This window comes from Ailuropoda melanoleuca, chromosome 10 (assembly GCF_002007445.2).
Source record: "Ailuropoda melanoleuca isolate Jingjing chromosome 10, ASM200744v2, whole genome shotgun sequence".
In the NCBI taxonomy this organism is placed as follows: Eukaryota; Metazoa; Chordata; class Mammalia; order Carnivora; family Ursidae; genus Ailuropoda; species Ailuropoda melanoleuca.
This window is the reverse complement of record NC_048227.1, coordinates 31,711,983-31,729,869: the sequence shown is the minus strand read 5'-3', so window position 1 is coordinate 31,729,869 and position 17,887 is coordinate 31,711,983. Positions and strand designations below refer to the sequence as shown.

The 17,887-nt window shown below is 53.2% G+C and overlaps 1 protein-coding gene across 2 annotated transcripts; it reads left to right on the top strand.

Moving 5' to 3' along the window:
• The first annotated feature begins 567 nt into the window (after positions 1 to 567).
• METTL22 (methyltransferase like 22) lies at positions 568 to 16,999 on the top strand. 2 transcript variants are annotated; one of them, XM_011225573.3, is made up of 11 exons: positions 568 to 696; positions 3,702 to 3,867; positions 5,280 to 5,636; positions 8,130 to 8,170; positions 8,260 to 8,404; positions 10,971 to 11,042; positions 12,468 to 12,521; positions 13,351 to 13,431; positions 13,642 to 13,744; positions 15,392 to 15,560; positions 16,891 to 16,999. In XM_011225573.3, exons 2-11 carry the CDS (start codon positions 3,762 to 3,764, stop codon positions 16,924 to 16,926), a joined length of 1,164 nt encoding a protein of 387 aa, XP_011223875.1. In that variant the 5' UTR covers positions 568 to 696; positions 3,702 to 3,761; the 3' UTR covers positions 16,927 to 16,999. The 2 variants fall into 2 exon arrangements, with proteins under 2 accessions (XP_011223875.1, XP_019655707.1); XM_019800148.2 differs by lacking the exon at positions 12,468 to 12,521.
• Positions 17,000 to 17,887: the final 888 nt, after the last annotated feature.

Here is a 17,887-nt window from a genome sequence, read left to right as displayed (position 1 = left end):
GAAAAAAATAAAAATAAATTTAAAAATAAAAATAAAACATTCCCCTAAAAAATGTATATATATACACACAACTTGTAAATACAGTTGCCATTTCTTGGGTGCTCACAGCATGCCAAGGAGGACGCTAACTGCTTTACAACCATTATTCTATTTCTCCTTTTGGATTCAGAGAAGTTCAGCATGGGTTGCAGATGTGAACCAGCAGCTTCTTCTATCCCCAATGCACTCAAACCCGAGTGATGGCGACAGGGAAACATGTCCTGACAACCAGAGTCCCAGGTGCTCTGATGCGGGGAACCCAGACACTGGTCAACGTGAGCTGGAGAAGGGGGAATCAAGGAAGGCTTCTGGAAGAGGTGACCCCAAAGTAGGATTTCCGCTGGGCCATAACTTACGGTAGGACCCTCAATGCCCGACATGGCAGGTCTCTGTCAGTCTTTGTGAATGGCAAAAGGCACAAAGTACGAGGGACCAAGGTCCCACAGCCTCTCTTCAAGGAAGGGAAGCCCACCGCCAGGAAAACTCGGGCAGGTGGGCGTGGCCACGGCGCGGGACGGTGGGCGTGGCCACGGCACGGCGCCGGCGGGCGCTCGCAGAGAGGGCGTGGCCGCGCCTGCTCAGGCCGCCTAGTATGGCGGCCACTTGACCCAGGCGGCTAGAGGCTTCGGCTGAACTCCCTCCTGCAGCTCGTGGCAGGTAAGCTCTCCAGAGAGGCGGCGGAATAGGGAGAGTGCAGGGAGCCTGCTGCCAGCGAGCCTAACCTTGAAACCGGGCCCCCACTGACCTGAAGCCCAAGTCTCCACTCGGCCTCAGTGTCCCCTGCCGAGCAATGGTAGTGGGAGAAAGAACCCTGTTGTCATGGGTTTCTGTCCGGGGTCCAAGCAGCGCCCTAGGTTCCGGATTAAGAAGGGAGGGCAAGGCCGAACTGTGACGGCCTTTCGAGAGGCGTTTAGGGAGGCGGCAAAACAGAAAGAGGAGCCCTGGGAGGGGAGGAGGTTCCCTGGAGCCCCTGATTCCAACTCTGCGTGCCGCCCCTGCACCCCTGGACCGCGCGNCCCCCCCCCCCCCAGCTTCCTAGGCTTCATGTCCTGTCCTGCATTATCCCGTGCCTGGACACGAGCTGTCATAGAACTTCACCCAAATCCCCATTGTTGAATGAGTTGAGTTGAGTGACACCTGGCAGAGGGAAAGCCTAGGAGGCGGGGAGGTATTTCAATCCCCAGATTCCAGCAAACTGCCTTTGGGGGGAACCCTAGGGGAGAAAGACTGAGAGCGACTGAGTCTGGCTGCCACGACTTTAGAGAGCCAAGCTGCTGTAAGATAAACCTGCAGCCCCAGGGAGGTCCGAGGCGGTGGGGGGGGGGGCGTCCCATCTGCAGTCTGGGTGTACTTTCCCTCCTTTCCAGTGAGGAGAGGGGACTGAAGCGCATCCAGTTGTAACATTCCCAAAGAGACACTGAGTCAGCTATTCCTAAGTAGAAAAACTGTTGCCTTTTTCCATCTTCCGGCACACTCTTCAATACTAATTAGCATTGCTACAATGATCCATACCCACTGTTGTTTGTTAACCGTTTACTCTGTCCTCAACCCTAAAACTGATCATTGTCTCATGTAATCTTCACACAGGCCCGGAGGTAGGTACAAGATACCTCTGTTCCCAGATAAATCTGATCCTAGGAGAAGCCCTCTAAAGGGATTCCACTTCCTGGCACTCAGTTGTAGGGTATATTTCCAGGAAGCCTGGGTAGTTTGAATTTTAAAACTGAAAATTGAGTTAGAAATGAAGAATTTGAGTTTTGTTTTTGTTTGTATTTAAGAAAAGTTGTTGTGCAATTGTAATATTATGCTCATTTGTGGGATGTGATTTTTCCAACAAAATTGCCCTATAGCAAGAAACAGCATCCTTTGGTTCGTGTTTGACTTTCATAGCATCATCACAGAGGATCTTTTTTTTTCCCCCTTCCAAAACTATATGTAAGAAGTCCTTGATTTTTCCACAGGACATCTTTCAGTCCTGGGAGAGCCACATCTGACTTTGAGACATTTAGTCCCCTTCTTGGATGCAGCCTAATTTTTTCCAGTCCTCATTGATTGAGGGCTTTTGCCTGAGGATGGAGCATTTCTCCTCCGTCACTTTCACTGGCATCATGAAATCCTGCATCATTTTATTAGATTCACAGCGTCACTTCACAACCCACTTGCTTTGTGCTGGCTTCTGTTGTCAAGTGTGAAAGCCAGCATGGAGACTAATTTTACAAGGGGTCAGCTTTTTCACAAAAATTTTTTGTGTAGGTACAACTTTGGTTTCCCCATGGCAAGTCCTTAAATGTAGGAACTCCAGTTAATGTGTGCTCAGACTATGAGACTAGCCTGGGTTATGATGATCCCATTTTCCAGTTGAAGAAATAGAGGCCCAAGAGGTTTCCTGACCTGCCTAGGACACACGGCTAGTGCACACACCTACCCAGGTAGGAACAGCTCCTGTAGGAGGTGCTGGGGTTATGGTCAGGTTTGGGCCAAACGCCTGAAACCAACCCCAACACAAGGAATTAACAACTGCTGTGGGCCACGGACTCTGCTCCCTGCTTTACACCCCAGGAACCCTACAAGGTGAGAATACAGCTGAAGAAACAAGTCCGGAGAGGTGAAGTGATTTCCCCCAGGTCACATAGCCACAAAGTGGGAGACGGGTTTACGCCTGCTCCATCAGCATCCCAGCCCATGGCTCTGCACGTTGCTGTTGTTTGATGCTTTTTGATGAGACAGAACATTTGGTTGGAGAGGGAGCTTTCCTGTTTTCACCCCTTAGCCGCACACGTGGTTTTCCGTACTTCGGTTATTGCTGTGTCACCTGCATGATTTCCCACAACTGTGCCTCACCTGTATAGTGATTGCCTTGGTTGCTTTTCCTTTGAATCTACTCCCCCCCCCACTTTTTTTATTTTAAAAGAATGTTTTAAAGCAACAAAGGGTATTTGGGCCATTGGAGTCAACTTCTAGAATAAAAAAAACCAAAGGGGAAATAACTAAATGCAAAGTGTAAATTGTGATTGAATACTGTTTTAGGAAAAACTAGCTATAAAAGATATTTGCATGAGAAATGGAGAAAATTGGCTGTGCAAAGGGCTGGGGTTTTAAATGGTACCAAAGGAATTGTAAATTATCTTGGATTCGCTGATGGTCTTATGGTTGTGTGACAGCATGTCTTAAGAGACACTGTGGAGGAATTTAGGGATAAAATGTGATGTCTAGAATTTACTTTCACCCAGGTAGACAGATCAGTTGACCCCATATGACAAGATGTTCATGGTCACTGGATCTAAGCAGCAGGTATATGGCTGTTTATTATGCTATACCCTCAACTTTCTTGTCTTTTTGAAAATTTTCACAACAAAAAAGTGGGAAAAAATTGAAAGGGAAGGAAAACTTAATCAGTATAAATGGAAATTCAAATCCTTTGCCATAAATAAAAGATTCCTGTGAAAATGAACACACTGCAAACAAAATAACACAATTCTAGATGGATTTCTTTCCTTTGCAAAGGCTCCAAGACTTTCTCCTTTAGGAAAAATATTAGCAAATTGAAAAAAGGAAGCGTCTTCTCCCAGGGTATTGCAAAGCTGTTTACCACTGGGCTGGGGAGTGTTTATACCGATCCCCTTTGGGACCTGCTGTCCTGAGGACTTGATCTTGCCTTCCAGGTGCTGCTGTCCCATGATTCACGTGGAGCTCGGCCATGGTAGCTGGCCCCCACCCCAGCCATGGATGAGGTCACCTTCAAAAGTGACACTGTGCTCTCAGATGTCCATCTCTACACCCCGAACCACAGGCACCTCATGGTGCGGCTGAATGGCATGGGGCAACCTGGTAAGGTCCTAGACTTGTGCTGAGGGACCCAGCCCCCCCTGTGGATCTCATTTCGTTTTCTGCTTTCTCATACTCCTCTTTTTGGGTAAAAGACTAGGTGGATTGCATTGTTCAACTGTTACCCTCACACCACTTCTTAAGTACCCTTGTTGCATTGACTGAAGTCCTGTGCTTTTTTTGAGCACCTACATTGTGCAGGGTTGGCAGTGGGTGGGCTGGACTTGATGCTGGGAATGCAAAAGGGAATGAACCAAACCCTGCCCTCAGGAAGCACGTGGTCCAGTCGGGAGACAGGGTTCAGGCTCCTATTGCCCTACCCCAGTCCGGCCCCCTTTGTCACTAGGCTGGGGCCTCCAGCTCCTCCCACCAGGGCTCCCTGGCTTTGCTCTGCACACCCTCCCCTTACTCATCTCCCCAGCAGCCAAGGAGATCTTTTGAAAATGAAGATCATATCAGCACCCTGATTCAGACCCACCAGTGGTTCCCCTTTGCTCTTAGAATAAAATCAGACTCTTCACCCTGGCCTGTGAAGCCCAGCCCAACCGAGCCCTTGCCTGTGTGTTCACACTTACCTTTCTCTGCTCCTTTCTGTCCCTCATATACTGCATGCACTTCCTTCCTCAGCACCTTTGCTCTTCTTGCTGTTTTTCGACCCAGAAGGTTCTTCCCTCCCAGCCGAATGTCACCTCACACAGGTCCTCCCTGGCCATCCTCCCCAGCTTTGATCACCCTGTATTAGCTTGTTGTAGTATAATTAATACTCCCCTTTCCCTTTGTCCCAGTTTGGACCCTGAATTCAGGAGCCGGAGATCCAGAACAGATCAGTGACTGGCCTGGGGTCAGATAGCCTGGGGAGATGGAGGACTACAGCCCAGGACTGTCCTCTTGAACCCTTGCACCCCCAGCCTGCCTCTCAGGAACACATACTCTTACTGAAGCTGGTCCCAGTGACGTTCTAGCCACCGGATGGGGAAGGCCACTTGGTGTCCTTGTCCTGTCCTCCAGTCTTCAACAGGTGGAGCAGTGTAGTGAGAAGGGCATCAGTTTAGGAGTTGAGCAGACGGGGTTTGAGGGTTGCCTCAGCCATGTCAAAAGCTGTGTGGCCTTATGGGCTCCCCTAACTTCCCTAAACCTCAGTTTCCACATTCGTGAAGTGCAGCTGGCCCCACTGTCTTCGCAGCAGCAGGGAGGGCTACGATAATGGGGGCCGAGCACCTTTACAATAGACGCTCATCAAATGCTAGCTGCTCTCAGTGGCCCCATCTTCTTGGCTGAGTCAGACGAGCCTTTTCTGTGGGCCATTACTGTGCCTCAACCTGGCCTTTAAAACTCTGTCCAGGTGTAAATCAGATTTTCTACGAGGAGGTGCCAGCTTGGAGATATTCTCCTTTTGTGTTCGTCTTGCCTTTCAGTTTTCCTGTCCCAGTTCAAGCTTCTGTGGAACCAAGACTCTCAGACAGACTCAGGGACTGAGGGTGGCCATCATGGTATGGGTCCCACAGAGGAGATGCCCCCCTCCGGGCCGGGCAGCTCCAGACCCCCTCTGGGGAGTGGCTGCAGTAGTGACGTCACCATCCAGGAGGGAGTGGGAGCTCGGCTGGACGAGGATGGGGATTTGGACGTCGAGAGGAGACCACGGACAGCTTCGGACCCTGAGCCAGCAGGGCCTCCGAGAGACAAGGTACATCCCACGATTCTAACGCAGGAGGAAGACGACCCCTTGGCAGATGAAGCACAAGAGAGCAGCACCCAGGATATCATCAGAATAGGTAAGTACAGGTGTGGCTCTCCCACCTCCAGTGCAGCACCTCAGTGTGGCTCAGGGCCCAGTGTGTTTGTGGGTCAGGGAGAGTACGCAGATAGGAAGTGACAAGCCTGAGGCCATGCAGCTGGGGGGTAGTGAGGAAGGTTCTGAGTCCATGTCCATCTCCACAGCCAGGAGGTGGTCTGTCTTGCCACCCCCAGCACTGCTTACTGGTGGGGGAAAGAGCTCCTGGTTGAGTCTGTTCCTTGAGACCCAAGGTCCATGACAGTATCTGAGGCCCCGGTAAGCCTGGCCACCGGCGTGGGTCAGGGGCACGGGTCAGTTAGGGCACTCTCGAAAACTGCAGCAGCTCTCATCCATCCACACATCTGTACCGCAGGTAGTTACTGAGTGCCTGCTCAGAACCAGGCAGGCTGTGTTCTAGTCCATTCCATCAAGGGTGACATGGAATTCACACCAGAACCATACTCCATGTTTCCCATGGATTATCTCTATTCCTCACAGCCTTTCCAGGGATGAGCATTCTCATTTCACAGAGGTGGGAACTGAGACCCAGAAAGGTTGAGGAACTTGCCCCAGGTCACACAGCCAGTCAATGGCAGAGTGATGATTCGCACCCAGGCCTGTGTGACGCCAGAGGCTATGTTCTTTCTGGTTTTGTTTTTAATTTTTTTTTTAAGATTTTATTTATTTATTTGACACAGAGATAGAGAGCGCACAAGCAGGCAGAGCGGCAGGCAGAGGGAAAGGGTGAAGCAGAGAGCCCAGCATGGGACTCCATCCCAGGACCCTGGGATCATGACTTTAGCCGAAGGCAGATGCTTACTGACCGAGCCACCCAGGCACCCCACCTTAGCCTATGTCTTATGTCATGTGGTCAAAACGTTGGAAAGTTCTGGCCTAGGGGGACGTGGGTGTAAATTTCACTCTCAGCCTTCACTTAATTGGCCTCCCTGAGGGAGGAGTGGCAGTGGCAGACTTGGTTATTCCATACCGAGGGTTCAGCCTCTGGTGTGTGTGTTTGACATCCTGGGAATGTATACCATCCCGTAGGCTGAGAACGAAGTCCTACAGCAGAGTGCCAGTGTATGGCCAGGTTCCCGGCCTGTCCATCTCATGGACTTCATGGTGAGGCCCTTCCTTTCAGCACGCTGTCAATCTGAGGGAGTGGAGTGGCAAGGCGATAAATACTCCAGCTGCAGGGATAACCCCTGGGTGTTCCATTCCCAGCTGTATGCTTCTGTCTATAAAGTGTGACATAAGGAACCAGGTCTTGGACTCTGGCGCGCTGCAGAGCTGGGCTTTGACCCACCTCCACCCCGCATGAGCCAGGTGACCTCTGACAGCTGTTGTGCCCACCCAGGGCATATGTTTGCACCTATGAACTGGGGTCCAGGGTACTGCCCTTTGTTGGTCATTTAATAAGCAATGTGCAGTATGTGCCCGTACGGGGCCTGGTACAGAGTGAACGCTAAGCAGATGTTAGTCTCCTGACCACCCTTTTCCTCCGACCACAGACCAGGTCTTTGTTTTCAGGTTACGGACCCATCTGAGTAGCCAATTAAAAAATACGCAGAGGGGAGGGACACCTGGGTGGCTTGGTCGGTTGAGTGTCCAACTGTTGATCTCAGCTCCAGGTCTTTACCTCAGGGTCATGAGGTCGAACCCCGTGTTGGGGGACCAAACACCAGGGGCAGGCAGGCTGCCCCCCTGTAGGGCAGACCCTCGTGGAGGGAGCGTGGGCAGCACCATCCATGCTGCTTCCAAACTTGTGGTTCTCTGTCCTGCCTCGGTCCCTGGGCCCCTTCTCCTGTTTCGTTGTGAGCATATGGTCCGATGTGGGCAAGTCTGACGGGCACACGGGGCCCCTCCACCACTGTGCATGTGTTGTGCGTGTTTTAATTTGATAGCCATCCCCATCATGCTTAAGAATGTGAGAGCCAGTTCTTCACAGCAAAGATGTTTGCCATGTTCCTCTTTCTCTTTGGTCTCCTATTTCTGTTCTCTCCCCCCGCCCCATACTGCCACCATATTTTATCCTAATACATTTTGTGCTTGAGAATACACCTTGTTACAGTTCACCTAAAAAAGGATATAAACTCAAACTTACTTTGTTGATTTCTGGTGTGGTTCTGAGCGTAGGAAACATGCGGAATGCACCGTGACTGTTGTCGGCACAGAGCCGATCCAGACGATGTAAATATGCTGTGACGGTTACCCAGCACAGTAAAGTGGAATGGGGGGGGTGACCTTCGTCTCCAGGCTGAGGGGCAGAGAGTCCCAGTTATGTGGTCGAGCCTCCGTGCCTGGTCTGTGAGTGACGCTCACACAGCCCCTCCGACTGTCGCCCGACCCGCGTTTCTGCTGCTCTGTAGAACGCTCAACTCTAGCACCCATCTGGCCGTGTTTGCAGAATGCCATGCACCTCGTCTGTCTGTGTTCTGTCCGTCCCCATTTTCACGGTGGCCCTTTCTCTTTTGGTTTCCATCCTGTCCAGAGCACACCATGGCCACCCCCCTGGAGGATGTTGGCAAGCAGGTGGGTAGGTCCCATCCACTTCCTGTGGCCCCGAAGGGTCTCCCTGGAGCCTCTCGTCAGCTGTCATTCCTTGTCTGTCTCTCCCCCAGGTGTGGCGGGGTGCCCTGCTCCTGGCCGACTATATTCTCTTCCAACGGGACGTCTTCCAGGGCCGCACCGTGCTGGAGCTCGGGGCGGGCACGGGGCTGGCCAGCATCATTGCAGCCACCGTGGCACGCACCGTTTACTGTACAGGTAGGCCTACCATCTCAGGAGCGTGCCCTGACTGTGTCAGAAAGTGTGAACTTCGGCTGCTGTTGATTTTGCCATCCCGTTCTGCTGGTTTTCTCCACTCTCTGTTGTTTTCTCAATAACGTTGGGATGGCCCAGCACAGCCCGCAGGGGCAGGAGCACTTACAGTGCAGCACGCCCCGCCGCCCCGCCTGCGCCTCCTCCCACAGCCCGCGGAAGCCTGACGTAAGGCTTGAAAACAGCCTTCACGTTCTTCCCTGGTCGTAGAAGTCTTGCCTGCTTTTTGTGGAAACTTCCTAGGACAGCAAATCAAATTGACTCAGACTTGTACAATCCCCAGATTCGTTCAGCAGTATGCAGTTTACGGAGTGCCCTCTGGATGCAGGCGCAGTCCTAGATGCAGGAGATCCAGGAGTGAATAAAACAGAGTCGCTGTCCTCCAGGAGCTTTAGAACCATTGCTTTAACTGTTTGTGTCTGGGTTTTCATCATCTTTCCCCTTTTTCTTGGAGTGTACATACTCCCAAACAGTAGCTGAAATCAGACTGTGTGTTTGTTGCTGTCCATTGCCAAAAATGTGGAAAAACATTTTTCGAAGAGTATTTTCCAAAGTCATTAGAAATTATAAATATGACTTTTAAAGACCAGGTACTATTTCCCCTTTTTTTTTTTTTTAACCATTTTCTGTGTCTGGACATTGTGGTGGTTCCCATGTGTTTTGGTGTTTTTGTTTTTCTATTTGCTGATTTGCCCTGCAGTGAACACCTTTGTTCACCATTGTCTGTTGATCCTCAGACTAGGTTCCTAGAAGCAGGTGTGACCCTTTTTAAGGTTTTGATACATACTGCCAAGTGATTTCTTTCTCAGTTTTTTATTCTGGAACAGTGTTAGACTCACGTAGAAGCTGCTCAAGTGTTACAGAAAATGCTGCAGACCCCCGCACCCTCCTGCACCCCGCAGCGATGGCCTCTCATGAACTCGCAGTTCGGTGGTGACACCAGCAGTTTGCTGCGGGCGCAGTGCTCTCAACTACACCCCACTCTGCCCCACACACCTTTTCCGAAAGCGAGTACCAGTTCATAAGAAGGGAGTGTCACTGCACTTTAAATCTTCAGGGTCTGCTAGGCAGAAAGAGGACACCTGCTGCTTCGGTTTGCATCTCGTTGACTCTTAGTTCCCGTCCCCATGACGTCCATCATTTGCTTCTGAGACAGGAAAGGGACGCTGGGGATCCCCTGTGATGCTGGCACACTTTCCAGCTAGTCTGCGTTAGCCGCTGCCTGGGAGTGTGCAGGGCAGCCCCTGGTTCCACTCCCTGCCCAGGTGCATGTAAATTATCAGCAAGCCCTTCCCAGAGTGAAGCCATCGTGCACCACCCAAGAGCTTTGCCCTGTGCCTTGTGCCCAACAGCAGCGTATAATCAAGTTGTCTTGTCCTTGAGAGGGGGGTTGTGTCCTTGAAGGGAGCTTGTGTCTACACCGCACTTTCTAGTTGGCAAAGCCTTTCACATGCTTCAGCACCCACTTGTGACTTCACAGTGACCCTGAACAGTAGCCAGGGAGCCTGCCACCATCTTTCGTCCAGATGGGCAGACAAAGAGTAAGGTCAGGCACTGGCCCCAGGTCATATACAGGGCCACTGTCATATGGCAGGTGGAGAGGGGCACCTGTGGTTCAGGCTGGTTTCCATGGGGCAGAGTTCTGTGCGCTCCCTCAAGGGCCAGCAAAGGGATAATTGGGGGACAGCCCCAAGGCTTGGGTCTCCCACTGCCACTCCACTGACGCTGCTCTCTCTTACCTGTTTTATATGTTAGATTCCCACAGAGGATCTATTTGAACAAAAACTCCCATAAAGAGTTACAAGCTGCCGAACCGGTTATGTGCTGTTAGGCACACACCATCAGTATTCTCTCTACCCAGTGGCCCCAGGAAAGGCATAGGTGTGTCCCAGGCTCTGCATGTTCCCTGGAATGGAGAGCCCTCAGTGGGTGATGAGACGGGGTCAGGGCGTCCACAGCCATAGTGGGCTGGGCACATGTCCCTCACACAGCTTTCTGTACCTTCCGCGTGTACACTCTTCTAAGTGAAAATCAAGTTTTGGTACAATGCCCACCCCCCACACCACATGCGCCATCAAAGATGCACGGTACCAAGGCTCGGTTCTGCTGAAAGGGGGAAGCACCACCTCGTCAGAGCAGCGGGCAGCTCAGGAGACGCGGATGGCCGCGGCAGCGACTAGTGCTGCCGAGAGCGTGCCCCCAGCGTGTAGAAACCTGCTCTGTGTCTCAATGAATCACATCCAAACACCCACGCCTATTTCTTGCATACACATTCAAAACAGGAGCTCTCACCCCTTCCCTCTGGACTGCACGGTCTGTCCCCACCAGCCCCATCCTCTCTTACTGAAGGGAAAGATCGTCGAAAAGGGCCTTAAAGTGAACATACTTCATGTTGGCAGTAGGCACACAGGAGAAACTTGACATTGTGCACCTCTCTGCAGTCAGGCTGTCGAACCTGGAGATGAGTGTGGTGGTCGCTGGCGTTTTATGGCGTGCCCTTCTGTCGTTCCAGATGTCGGTACAGATCTCTTGGCCATGTGCCAGCGAAACATTGCCCTCAACAGCCACCTGACTGCCGCCGGAGGTGAGGCCCAGCAGCTCTTGCCCTGGGAGGAGGGTTCTCTGTTTGGCAGGTGGGACAAACACCCGGTACGGTGACCCTGGGAGCTGGGTCTATACACCCAGGTGAGCACAGTCCCGGCTTCACAGAGCTTCGGATGTGATGACTCTGTCCTCGCGTCATCCTCTCCTCGCCACACCCACTGCCACTCCTGCTTCAGCTCTCTCCCTCCTAGACGTCACAGTGGCCCCCACCTGATCTCCCAGCTCCTTGTGTGACCCTTCCCAGCTGTCCTCTATGTAGCAAGTAGAGTGACCTTTCAAAAATACGAGACAGACTTCACTCCCCAAAAATCTTCAGAGGTGAAGTCCAAGCTCTCCCTCTGGATCCCAAACCTCCTGGTCTGACCCGTGCCTGCTTTTCCTGCATTTTCCCCGGACAGCCTCGCCATCTAGCCCTGTCCAGCCCTGTCTAGCGAGCCGAGCACCATTTTACATGCTCTTCCCTCTGCCCGGACCGTCCCGCCACCCCCTCTGCCTGATTGTTGGATTTCTGCAGCACTTGCAGAAATGAGTTGACGTGATAGATGGCGGCAGCTGCTCCTCACTAGACTTCCTGTCCAGGCCTTCTCCAAGCGCCTGGGGGGCACTTTCCCACTCAGATCAGGCCACTCCAGCCCACGGGCTTCAGACCCTTCAGAGGTCTCCTGTTGCTGTCTGAGTGGACACCAAACTTGTCTGCCTGTCCCAGATCCTGTGGGGGTCGGGCCCTACCATCCATAGTCCCTGCCTCACAGGACCCGCTCCGTGCCGGCTGCCCTGGCCTGTCTAAGGGTCCCACACCTCCTGTCAGTTCCTCATCATATTCGGATTCCCAGACTTCAGCTCCAGACGAGGTCACATTTCCCTACCAGAGCCTCATTTCACCTTGAACCATTGCATTTTGATGTCTGAGTGATTGGTTGATAGGTCTCTGCCACCCCATTAGGCCACATGCTCCATGGGGCAGGGGCCTGTCTGCGTGGTCCCCCATTGCATTGTTTGTTGAATGCCCAGTCAACAAGAGCTGGAAGGAAGGAGCAGGCATGACTCACGTTCTCTTTGAAGCCTCCCCTCACACCCCCGTCTGAAACCAAAGCTCCTCTCATCCTTCTGTGCCCCTGGCATGTCCTTTCAGCAGTGCCCTGACCACACAGCTTTGTTGGTGCGTGCTGGCCGGCCAGCCTCTCTTGGGGTGCTGGTCCCCAAGAACAGGGCCGTGCCTCCTAACCCTTTGCATTCCCTGTGTCCACTGCGAGGCCTGAGACCTAGCACTCAAAAAATGCTGCAGGGAAGGAGGGACATGGAGAGGATGTTGGTGGAGAGACGGAGGGATTTGGACATAGACTGGGAAGGGTTAGGCTTTTCCCTATTTTGAGTTTGGACATTCTGCTTGGTTTTGCTTTTGCAGGAGGTGTAGTTAAGGTCAAAGAACTGGACTGGCTCAAAGATGACCTGTGTACAGGTGCGCGTCTCCCTGTCCCGCGTCCTGGCAGACTCACGGCCCCTTGTCCTACCTTCAGGCTGTCAGCCGTGTGGCCTGGGCTGAGCAGAGGGTCCCAGCTGTCGCCACAGTCCCTCAGCTCACAGCCACTCCGCTCCATCTGCTGATGAGTGACAGCTGCTGGCAGCTTCCACCCGCTCTGTCACTCAGACTGGCAGTGTCCCTGTACAGTAGGCACAGTAGTCCCCCAGTTACAGATGAGGACGGATGCTCTGGGTTAAGCACCTGCCCAGGACTGGAAGGCAGCCTCCCAACACAGCACTCTGTCCTCTGTCCATGGCAGGGAGTCAGCCTTGTGGCTGCAGGGCCAACTGGGTGGGAGAGGTTTCTAAATTTATTATACAGGCTGTTTCAGACCTGCATGCTTGCTCACTCTTTGTATAAAAATTTCTTTCCCTGCCCGGCATCAGGTGAGAAAAATCATGGCTTGTTGAGTATCTGTCACCTGCCGAGCATTTAGCACCTTAGGTCCCCTGACCTCCCTGGCAGTCCTTGAGGGCAGCGTTACTAAGCCCATTCTGGTGCGGAACAGAAACCCAGAGAGATGAAACACCTTTCTCAGGGTCACACAGGAAGTTCGTGGAGGTAGCAGTGCCTGCCCCTCAGTGGCAGAGGCAGACCTCTGGCAGCCGTGTGGGCAGCCGTGACCCTGAAGCTGGGGCGCTAGGATTCAGACCTGCCTGCCATTCCCAGCTACCCCCAACTGTTTCCTCTCCCGAAGCTTCTTTTAGCCTCAGAGCTGGCCCACAGAGAAATGAACGTGCGCAACATGGCCTTTCTCCTTTCACAGACCCAGAGGTCCCCTTCAGCTGGTCACAGGAGGATGTCTCCGACCTGTACAGCCACACCACCATCCTGCTTGCAGCCGAAGGTAAGACGTCCTGATGACAGTGGCGCCCGCGCCTCTCCGCAGAGCCCTCCCCGGCCTCCTGGGCGCCCCACCGCACCCGCCTGCAGTTTTCAGCCTGCAAGCTGCTGCCGTTGCAGGTTCATGGGGCCTTGGCGCCCTGTCCAGGGATCCTCTGAGGGACAGATCTCCCTGATGGTTGCATTTTCCCCTCGCCTGCTTCCCTCCCCGCAGTGTTTTATGACGATGACCTAACCGACGCTCTGTTTAAAACTCTGTCCCGCCTCGCTCACAAACTGAAGAACGCCTGCACGGCCATTCTGTCTGTGGAAAAGAGGTGAGCTCCGTGACCCTGAGAGCCAGACACCCCCTTCTGAGCATGCGTCTATCAGCGTCGTCCTGTCACTCTCTCACTGAGCACCTGCCATGTGCCAGTGCGTGCTGCCCCTTACACTGGTGGCCTCCTGTCACCCGCCGGCCAGCCCGGTGCAGAGGTTCCACTGCCCCCACCTCACCAGTGGAGAGAGGAAGGCTGAGGGGCAGCAGGGAACTTGTCATGGCTGGTCTATGAGCGGACGAGCACTTGAATGCAGCCACACTCTAGAGACGGGACACGTGGCCACCGCACTATTGAGGGCCTCTCTTTCCCCTCTGGGATGCCATCTGTCTGCTCAGGGCCCCAGTCCTGTCCATTCTCTCCTGATGCAGACAGAGCCCCTCCAGGACGTTTGCACTTGAACATCCTGAAGCATTAAGCTCCCATTGAGGGAGTGTCCATCTTGTGGTAGACACTGTGCTGGACACCTTACATCGGTTTCCCCAGTTCCTATGCTAGGGCACAACTTTTCTGAAGGCAATTTGGAGTGTGTAGCAAAAGCCAGAAAACCAGCGCACCTGTCTGGCTCAGTCAGTAGAGCACGTGATTCCTGATCTTGGGGTTTTGAGTTCGGCCCCACATTGGGTGTAGAAATTACTTAAAAATAAAATCTTAAAAAGCCGTGAAACTAACCCTGCTTACTGACGCAGCAGTCCAACATCTAGAAATCCACCCTGTGGAAGCGATCATGGTTGTGTCCTCACTGTCCCCCCGGCGAATCCATCACAGTGTCGTTCATACGGGTAATATCGAGGAGCTTCTTCCGGGCACACGGGACCAATGACAGCATGTGGACCTCGCTTGGTTACTGATTTTATAGGCAGAGGGAAACCTCGAGAGACTTGAGTGGATATTAGAATGTTAAAGAATTATCATCAAATTTGTTTTGGGTGAAACAAAGGAGCAGAAGAGCCTTTATCTTTTCGAGATGCACGTGGCTGTGTTTACAGAGGAAACACTGTGATGGCTGGCGTCAGCTTTTTAATGATTCAGTCTGAGTGTGCTGGGAGGCAGAGGCCACAGCTGCTGTGAGCTGGCAGTGGTTGAAGCACAGTGGATCACACTGTTGGAAGTTTCTTGTAGTAAAAAATCTTGGAAAGAAAAGGGGAAAAGGCAAAGAATTTGAGTTTCAGGTTAAATCGTGTTGCAGGTTATGGTGTGGCGGTGGCCGAGTGGCCGGGTTGGGAGGACTCGGGAGGACGTGTTCTGAAGTCGCCCACTGATGGCTCCCCACACCCTTCTCCGCCCACTGCCCTCAATTCCTGCCCTTCGTACACTCACTGCAGAAATGGTCGTGGGCACCCCGTGTGCAGATTCTGCGCTGGAGGGGGCAGGGGAGGCCAGCGGTCTGCATCCGCCTCCTGCTCCACTTAGTAGCTCAGGGCAGGGCCTTTCAGGTGGTGGTATCTGAGCCACCTGACTTTGCGTCTCTGAGCCTCCATTGCCATGTCTATAAAATGGACCATGTCCACCTCCCGGGCTATCCTGCAGAATCAGGAAGGCAGTACCCAGTGCTCGGTGCACAGTAGGCGCTCAGTGGAAACCCGCTGGAGTGAGGTCAGGGAGCAGCAGGAAGGCGAGGCATGTGTGTCGGCTGGTTGTTTGCAGGCTGAACTTCACGCTCAGACACCTGGACGTCACGTGTGAAGCCTACGACCACTTCCGCTCCTGGCTGCAGCGGCTGGAGAGGCTTGCGGATGGACGGCTGCGCTTCGCCGTGGAGCCGGTAGAGGCCTCCTTCCCTCAGCTCCTCGTGTATGAGCGCATCCAGCAGCTGGTAGGTGCGGCCCCCACCACGTGCAGGCCATCGTTGCTGTGTGTGACACTGCTGACCCCTGGGTCCTCCAGACACATGCCCCACACCCTGGTGCTATCGGGGTGGAGGAGCGCTAGCAGCCAAGGGCTGTGGTGGGTTCTCCCCATTCTTAGCCCTGCACATGGGCCTGCAGGCCAACCGTCGCCTTGGACTTCAGAGCGTGTTCTTTCCCTGCGGGCAGTTCAGGCTCCAGAGGCAGGAGGGCCAAGCACAGGAAGTGGTTGGTGACAAAGGAAGTCAGTGAGGGAGCACTTGGTGGTGTTCTCGATGCCAGAACCCCAGTGCTGGAGGCCACATCTTCACTGTGGAAATTCGCTGGCCTCTCAGACTAGGCAGGCTTAGCTGATGACCGATGGCCCTTCTGACCGGGCACAGTGGGTCTGTCAAACTCGGCCTCTGAGTAATTGTGCTAGTAACGGCCCGTGGGCCAGGTACCAGGCCGAGCTCCTTCCTCCCCTGCCTCAGTGGATTCCAGGACAAGGTAAATCACCCCACCAGGCAGTGACAGAGCTGGGGCTTAATCCTACAGCCTTATCACTTCCTATTATGGTTTTTAAACCCAGCTCATGGGGGAAACCTGAGAAACAAAATTACCCTTGAAAATCCCTTATTATCAGGAGCTGCAAGTCCAAAGGTCTGGAATAAATGAATTTTGTTCTTTTTGCCTCTTGGCTGTGACCACCCCTTCTGTGGTGGGTCTGTGGAGACCAGTCCTAGTTGTGAGGAGGAGAGGGGAGAGGGCTCTCCCTCTTAGGCTCCCCAGGCAAGCACGGCACTGGATTTGTGTGGTTGCCGAGCGTGAGGAGGCTACCCTGTTCACGGCTACGCCGCCTTTGGGCTGCCTCCCTGCCCACCTGTCTCGCTGTAGACGGCAGTCGGTCTACTTCTGCCGGTGAGGACTCAAAGTTTCCACTAAGAACTTGGTGTGTCTATACCCTCTCCACCTGCCCGGGTCAGGAGGAGCAGCACATAGCCAGGAAAATCAGCTGCTTACAAAAATCAGCAGTCACAGGACATGGCACTTAACAGCTCCCCAAATGGAAGAATTGTGACTTACTGCCATTCTTCTGGTCCATTTTGACGTGTGACATTCTGATGCGTCTTGGATGAATGCCAGAACTTAGCCATCCAGCTTCTCTTCCATAGTGGGGCAGAAAGAACGGCCCAGAGCAGCAGAGACTCAGAAGCAGCTCCCCACTCCTGCAGCAGCGCGCGTGCTCCCCGTGGTTCGCGTGTTGTGGGACTCGTCTCCTTGCGAACCTCAGGACTCTGCTTTCTCTGTTCCCTGCAGGAGCTCTGGAAGATCTTTGTGGAACCGGTAATGTGACCCGTCACATCCACAAGCATGGCTTCTCGACTGTTCTTAGAATACGTTTCTAATAAAATCGGAAGCTCACAAAGTAATGTGTTTGAGATTGTATCATTTTAAAAATGAGGCAGATGGACTTTATATGCCCCAGGACTGTTTTCTGGAGTCTGTTGCTGTCTGGGCTGGAAGTCGATCTAGTTGCCTCTTTGCCATGCTGCTGGCTTGTCATATGTGTGCCACATCGGGCGGGTGTTCTCTGCTTGATCCCACTTGAGTCGGTGACTTCAGGTTCCCTGGTGGGCAGAGGACCCAGGGCCGGGGTAGCATTTCGTGCTGCCCTGTGTTATCTGCTTACAGATGTGTTTAAGATGGTCGCCACAGTTACAGTAATAACACTACACAGAATGAGGCCCAGAAGCCTCATTGCCTTCCAAGGCTGTCTATGCCCCATCCCCGTCCCTCTGGCAAGGCCATTCAGAGGAGGTGGTAGGAGCTGGCAGAGGCCTTCATTTTCTCTTTGAACTCTTAGTAACCAAAATCGGGTGAGCTTAGAACAGCCACGAGCCACTCTTCCTGGTCCCGTGTGGCTGACCCAGATTCGTGCCAGACCCGCTTCACGGCGTTTCCTCCCAGAGCTTCGGCTTCTTCCCCTCCTCTCCTTGGGCTCCCTTCTCCACTTGCATCACATGCGCATATCTCTGTCTGTCTGATCATTTATCTTCTTCTCTGGGCCCCTCCCATTTCTACCTGTTGCTCGAAGCCCTTTTACCTACCATTTCTTTCCCCCTCTTCTTCCTTCCCAGCTCAGGTCCCACCCTTCTGCTGCCTTGGCCCTCCCCACAGATCCCTCTCTCCTGTCCCGCTGCTCCTGCACACTTGACACCGGGCAGCGTGCCCCTCTCCCTGCCCGCCCCCCCAACAGCCCAGATACCCTCCTGGCGTCTCTGCCTCTCCAGCTCCATCTGGATGCCAGATTAAC